The sequence below is a fragment of the Ammodytes marinus genome, assembly GCF_949987685.1.
Source record: "Ammodytes marinus genome assembly, chromosome: 2".
Classification (NCBI taxonomy): domain Eukaryota; kingdom Metazoa; phylum Chordata; class Actinopteri; order Uranoscopiformes; family Ammodytidae; genus Ammodytes; species Ammodytes marinus.
This window is the reverse complement of record NC_137231.1, coordinates 33,960,107-33,967,606: the sequence shown is the minus strand read 5'-3', so window position 1 is coordinate 33,967,606 and position 7,500 is coordinate 33,960,107. Positions and strand designations below refer to the sequence as shown.

At 42.8% G+C, this 7,500-nt stretch overlaps 1 protein-coding gene across 1 annotated transcript in view; it reads right to left on the bottom strand.

Annotated features, from left to right (window-relative positions):
* Positions 1-7,495, bottom strand: part of znf608 (zinc finger protein 608) — a gene marked incomplete at both ends in the record, with an annotated part of 40,884 nt that extends 33,389 nt beyond the window's left edge. Inside the window, one exon of the mRNA XM_080036266.1 lies at positions 6,869-7,495. Coding sequence (XP_079892392.1) covers positions 6,869-7,495 — 627 coding nt within the window. The remainder of the gene's footprint in view (positions 1-6,868) is intronic.
* Positions 7,496-7,500: the final 5 nt, after the last annotated feature.

Below are 7,500 nucleotides of genomic sequence, written 5' to 3'. Positions count from 1 at the left end.
ATGCCTTATTGACACTGCATGGACACAGAGATGAAATGTGTCAGAGAGGGGAATGACATGCAGAGAACGACCCGGGCTGGAATCTAACCCGGGTCTGCTGTGAAGAGGACAGAGACTCTATAGAGGGGGGGGGCTAACCACTACACCACCAGAACCTCCCCAAACCCTCAATTCTAACTGCAGTATAATTTTAAGTATAATTAATTCAGTGTCTGTCTAAACAAAGCTTCAGTTGAATGCTTAGTCATTGTTTAACAGAGTAAAAAAGAGAGTTATGGCCCTTTAAAATCAACCTTTACTGTGAATAAAGACTCAGACTATTTGCACATTTTGTATATCTCGTACATGTTGTATCTCACTGCAGTCAGATATTCTTTGAAAATGAAAAATGAGAGAATTAAAAGACAAACGACATCAAAGTGTTATGAGTTATCTGGCTCGGCTGCAGACTGAGAATCCTGCCGAGGACTGACGACCTTTAACTGTTTGATAAACAAAACAACTCCCTGTCAGTCAGAATCACAAGGTAAACAACTGATAGATCATATTAAAGGTGGAGTCAGTGATTCTGGAGAACGCTTGTTGTCAAGATCATTTTTTTTTGTCAAAAACAGTGAATATCTCCTCATGTTCCGCTACCTGTCTATACTGTGTGTACACTGAATACAATCCAGTGTTAATACTCAGCCTAGGCTCTGTAAACTGGTATGTAAACAAAGGGGGACAACATAGCTATAGCAACATGCCCGTTAAGGCTACGATAATTTGAGATGAAGCAATAAAATCCAGTTTGCTTGCAGGGATACAGGCCTGACTGACAGACAGACAGACAGACAGACAGACAGACAGACAGACAGACAGACAGGAAGACAGACAAATAGACATACAAACAAGCATACTGTAATGGCAGTCACACACACACACACACATACTCCACACAATCTTATTCAAACGCAAATGAAAACTGTTTTAATTTCTGTCAACAAAGCCCGGTCATTTCAGCCGTTATTAAAGGTTGAAACACGTGAGTTTATTTATAGCCTCGATGAGGGGAGGGGGGAAGGGGGAGAGGGGGTCTGTTGCCTTGTAAGACCAGCCTGATCTCACGAGCTTGACATTTGTATCTGTCTCAGCTGTTTGTGCGTAGAACGGTCCTCCGAGGAACATTCAGTGTGTGTTAATTCTAGCGCCCCCCTTTGGACAAAAGCGGTAGTGTTTTTACTACCCAGCTTGTTGTTCCTGGGTGAGCGTATACCCACGACAAACGCATGAAGAAAACTATATAAATAGAAAATAGCATTCTTTGCACTGATGGTCTCGTTTGCTGTTACATGTAATTTATGATCATCAGAGGAAAAATTAGACTGTTTCAGAAATATTTAAAAGTTCCTCGTAGCACCTTTAAGGCTGAAGCTATTGCAATTTCATTTTGCTTGAACAATGACTATAAAGTCCTTGTCCTTGGCATATGTCTGGACTGATATTAGAGCAATATTTAGTGTGGCATCTTACTAACTGAGGAATATTGCAGGTGAGGGTTCAGTGTTAAAGGCCTACTTCACCGGTTGGAATATGACAGTGTATTGAACTCTGAGATCCTATTTAGTATAAATGTGCAAAAGAAAATGTCATCGGATCATCTTAGCCTGAGAAAAGGCAGAAAGAGTGTTTTATGGTCTCACTGTCTAACCCTACATTGTCCTTCTTGTGACATCACAGTAAGGGTTAGGATTAACAGGACAGCTGGGCCAAGGGAAGACTGAGGGAAGACTGAGGGAAGAAAAACCTCATTCATTATATTATAATAGTTATTTTATAATGATAGAACGCCGGTTCCGTATGGGTGAAGTATTCCTTTAAGGTTTAAACTCAAACCTGTACGCGCAGGTAAAGGTCTAACTGTCAATATGAATGTTGAGACGAAGACCAAACGGATTGTTAATAACGTGAAGTCAATATTCATTTTCAGTTTTCAGTCTCTAGAGTTGCATCGCAGGACCCTGCCAAGATAACAGCAGTGTGTGTGTGTGTGTGTGTGTGTGTGTGTGTGTGTGTGTGTGTGTGTGTGTGTGTGTGTGTGTGTGTGTGTGTGCGTGTGTACGCCTGTGTGTGTATGTGCCTGTGCCTGGGTCTGTGTGTGTGTGCTACGTTTGCCGTTTGCTACGTGTGTGTTTGCGTGTGTGTGCGTCTGTATATGTGTGTGTGTGTGTGTGTGCCTGTGTGTGTGTGTTCCTCTGTCTGTCTGTCTGTCTGTGCCTGTCTGTCTGTCTGTCTGCCTGTGTGTGCGTCTGTCTGCCTGTCTGCCTGTCTGTCTGCCTGTCTGTCTGTCTGTCTGTCTGTCTGTCTGTCTGCCTGTGTGTTAATAGGAGAATCCTTCAGATCAGTAAATAAACAGCAGAGTCGGGGTGAAGGCCAACGTTGCTCCTCCTGTCTGCAGCATCTGTCATCATCTCATCTTCTGACGTCTAATCCTCAATACACAAGAGAGAAAATCATAAAAAAAATATCTAAAAAAAATCTCCTTCTAGACATCCTCCATCTGTTATTTTTGATTCTTTATACGTCTGTCTGCTGTCATGTCCAATATCTCTCTCTCTTTGTTTCTCTCTCTCTCTCTCTCTCTCTCAATCTTTCTCCATCTCTCTTTGTCTCTCTCTTTCTCTCCCTCTCTCTCACCCTTGTTCTCTCTCCTTCTGTCTCTTTCTCCCTCTCTCTGTCCCTCTTTCTCCCTCTCCTTCTCTCTCTCTACCTCTCTCTCTCTTTCTCCATCTCTCTCCCCCTCTCTTTCTCTCCCTCTTCCCCCTCTCTCTCTCTCTCTGTCCCCACTCCATCCATCCATCCATCCATCCATCTTTGTATCCTCCTTTTTATTTATTCATTCAAACCTCAAAAAATCTTTCCACAAAAAGTCCCCACATGACCCCGTCAGATAGTCTATAGTCTATGCACTTAACATGGCTGCCACATGGACATGAGCGTAGCTGTTAAATCTGCCAGCCTGCAGCGTTTATATCTTTTTTAACTCCTTAAAAGGTGTAGTCAGTGATTCTGGAGAACGCTTGTTGTCAAAATCACTTCTTGCTGAAATCAGTGAATATCTCCTCACGATCCACTACATGTCTGTACTGTGTGTGCACTGTGTTAATACACAGCCTAGGCTCTGTAAACCGGTACGTAAGCAAAGGGTATGTAAACAAAAGGGGGCCCGACATAGCTAGCAACATGCCCGTTAAACTAATGTTAATCTGTTGTTTTGCTACGGAGATTGGCGATAGCGGAAATGCCGCCATGAGTAGACGATCACAACACCAACAAATATGAGAAGCAGTGTCGCAATTTGTAAAAGGCAGCTGCCGTAATAATTCAACAACAGAAAATTTGCATGCTCACTTTTGGCTAACTACAGGGGGTGGTTGGATGTCCTAGAGTTTGAGAGGGAGCCGCCCAGTAACCATGAGGTCTCTGGTTCCTATCAGTAACCATGAGATCTCTGGTTCCTCCCAGTAACCATGAGATCTCTAGTTCCTCCTCCCAGTAACCATGAGGTCTCTGGTTCCTCCTCCCAGTAACCATGAGGTCTCTGGTTCCTCCCAGTAACCATGAGGTCTCTGGTTCTTCCTCCCAGTAACCATGAGGTCTCTGGTTCCTCCCAGTAACCATGAGGTCTCTGGTTCCTCCTCCCAGTAACCATGAGGTCTCTGGTTCCTCCTCCCAGTAACCATGAGGTCTCTGGTTGGATCCCCGGCACCGGACAGGAGGGTGTTAGTAGTAAAACTAGTGGTGGCTGCTATTACATCTACGGTGCCCACCATCTCTACCATTGTGTCCTTGAGCAAGACACTTAACCCCAAACTGCTCCAAGCATCTCAAAAGCGTTTTTCTACTCTTCTCACAAACAGAAAAGCTCTCAATTTAGTCTATGCAGTTATGTCACTGTAATGAGAAATATTGTATATTGTCTGTCTCCTGCATAATACTATATTTGTAATGTTAGATTCCTCAAATGCTTATTCCACCACCTTTTCTAGTGTCTTATACTCAGACCCCCCTCCCCATGACATGACTGGCCAATCCAAACACACACTGCTTTGTTGTGTTTCTGTTGTAACAGTATAAGAGACCTGAGTTCTGTACTGTTCTTTGCCATTCTCACCCTGACAGCATACGTGCTGCATGGGGTCAGGGATGGACCTTCATTTCTTTATTTTTCTTTTTTTTGGGGGGAATTTTCAAGCTTTATTAGACAGTACAGAGTTGAAATGGGGAGACAGAGAGAGAGAGAGGGAGGGGATGACCTGCAGTAAAGGGCCACGGGTCGGACTTGAACCCACGACCACTGCAACGAAGGCCAGAGCCGATATGGTACGCGCTCTATCCACTACGCCACCGGAGCACCCCAACCCCAACCTTCATTTCTAAGGACCCAGGCACATGAAGCCTCTATTCTTTGATGAAATACTTTGCTTGATTAATAAAGATCACATTGTTCTCCTTACGTCACATTTCCATTTCTAGGTTGTATTAAACTGTCAGGCTGTTTGTCACTGTCTAATGTGTTTGTGTTTCACTGACGGCTGTGAATCAAGTCCTCGTCCTTGAGTGAGAATGAAAGGTCTGAAGTGAAGTGAACTGCTGTAAAGGATATTATAAAATTCCACGGCACTGTGGTCATTAAAACAGGTTAATAAGCATTTTGATTCTCTCTCTCTCCCTCTGTCTCTCTCTTTCGCTTTCTTTCTTTCTCTCTCTCTCTCTCTCTATTTTGCACACCTGATTATTTTGTCAATGAGCAAACAAAGCCTGTGCACATGTAACAAAAAACACTTTAGAGTGTCATCCGTCTGTCTGTCTGTCCGTCTATCTATCTATCTATCTATCTATCTGTGTATCTATCTATCTATCTATCTATCTATCTATCTATCTATCTATCTATCTATCTATCTATCTATCTATCTATCTATCTATCTATCTATCTATCTATCTATCTATCTATCTATCTGTCTGTCTGTCTGTCTGTCTGTCTGTCTGTCTGTCTGTCTGTCTGTCTGTCTGTCTGTCTGTCTGTCTGTCTGTCTGTCTGTCTATCTATCTATCTATCTATCTTCTCTGTGCAGTTTCAACTCTTACCACTTTACAGGTGCCGTAGAACCAACTATCTGCAATATATTTTTTAACAAAGATGGACTCCTTCCTTGTGCTTTTATAGACCGTCCAAAATGTATTATCATGACATCTTCTGTATGTGTGTATGTGTATGTGTGTGTGAGAAAGAGAGATAGAGAGAGAGAGAGAGAGAGAGAGAGAGAGAGAGAGAGAGAGAGAGAGAGTGAGTGTATTCACCTTTATTTATCTATATTTATGTATTGTATGCAAAGCAAAAGTCAGCAGTCAGCCTTTTCCTATTGGAGCAGCACACACCAAACCCACATCACTCAAATCTTTCTCACAATCCATAAAAACATTGGTTATAGACAAATAAAATCAAATATGCCGCCATAATGTTGGATAATGAGACTGTCTTTGTCTAGATACTACTAATGTTTCTGTCTGCTTGTATGCTCCTTGTCTGTCTTCATGTGCTTGGTGCTTTTCTCTGTATTTAAAGTAGCTATGAGGAACTTTTAAATATTTCTGAAACGGTCTAATTTTTCCTCTGACGATCATAAATGACATGTAACAGCAAACGAGACCATCAGTGCACAAAAATAGCTATTTTTATATAGTTTTTCTTAATGCCTTTGTCATCATGGGTATACGCTCAACCAGGAACAACAGCTGGCGTAGTAAAAACACTACTGATTTTGTCCAAAGGGGGGCGCTAGAATTAACACAAACTGAAAGTTCCTCGTAGCACCTTTAAATGCATTAGTTTTAATATACGATATGTTTATGCACTTCTATGGGTGTCCATATGCTATTTGCGTTATGTTTACACACACCAACAACCTGCAGTGGACAGCTGTCACGGTCTGGAATAAGGGTTGTGTCATTTTATGTGTCTATGCTAATGTATGTGCTCTTGGTTTGTGCTTATGTGTTGTACTTTTGTAGTTTTTTTAATGTTTTCTTTCAAGCAAATTAACCTGCGAGGAACTACAAATGAAAATTAGCTTGTGTGGCATAACCTGGCACATTTATATTACTACATGACTATATGGTTCTCATGTTAATTACAGTAACATGTCATGCATTGTCGCCGTTTCAATAGAGACATCTTCAAAAATAAAAAATAAAATAATTGCACTCCCGAGGACAATAAAGATGATCCAACCAACTCAAATCAAACGACTAAAGATGGTGGACACTGCTGTAACTCCCTCCTCCAAAAATAAATAAATAAATCTCAGGCTGTACATCACATGGTAAATATACAGACAGACAGACAGACAGACAGACAGACAATGAAACCAGCCCAATGAAATACATAAGCTAATCATATGTCATCCATCTTTCTATCCATCCATCCATTCTTTCTTTCTTACTGTGTGTCTGCAGGCTTCTTTGTGGCCTTCACACCTGCATCTCTCTCCTCCCTCTCTCCCTGGGTGTGTGTGTGTGTGTGTGTGTGTGTGTGTGTGTGTGTGTGTGTGTGTGTGTGTGTGTGTGTGTGTGTGTGTGTGTGTGTGTGTGTGTGTGTTTCAGTGCCTCTTCCAGTGTGTGTTTAAGTGTCTTTTAGTGTGTGCTCTGAATATATAAGAAAAAATATCCCATCTCTTTTCCCATTCATTTATTCCACTCTATCTCTACACACAAGACATCCATATTTAACTACGACCCACAGTGGCCTAATATAACGTTTATCCTATCAGAGCTGACACCATAATAAAACACATATCTCCATCCATCCATCCCTCCATCCCTCCCTTACCTTGTCGGTGTTCACTCTGTGTTTCTTCGCGGCCGGTGTGTCGTCATGCTGCTGCCTCCTCACAACAATAGCGCCACATCCATTCTTACCGCCACCACAATCCAATTTATGATGCTGATGACTCCCACAGTTACTAGAATTGGAATTACTATTATTGTTGTTTACATTGTTCGCGGTGCTATCGCCCATTATCCCCGCCACGGCGCTGCAGAGGTGGTGGCTGTCGCTGTCTCTGTCTCTGCAAAAAATCTGATTTTGCTGATGGTCTAGGCTCGGCGAAGAAGAAGGCAGAAATACACTGGCGCTGGCAGTGGTAGTCGAAGAAATATTATTAGGAGGTGGTGGTGGTGACAGCGATGGTGATGGCGAGGGGGGGCTAGCCCGCTGTATCTCCTGCCGTGTTCGAGGCGCCAAAGCCGGGGCCGTGTCTCTCACATTGTCTCGCTCCCTCTTCCAGCCCCGGTTCAGGTTTTTCCCCTTTCTGTCTCCCCTGTCCTCCTTGGCTTTGACGCAGCTTGGCGCAGCAGGATTAGAATGAGTAGAAGAAGAAACAGTGGTAGTGGACGTTAAGGCCGTAACCGCTTCGTTATTGTTTCCATCCACGCCTCTGCAAACGGCTGAAATCATCTCAC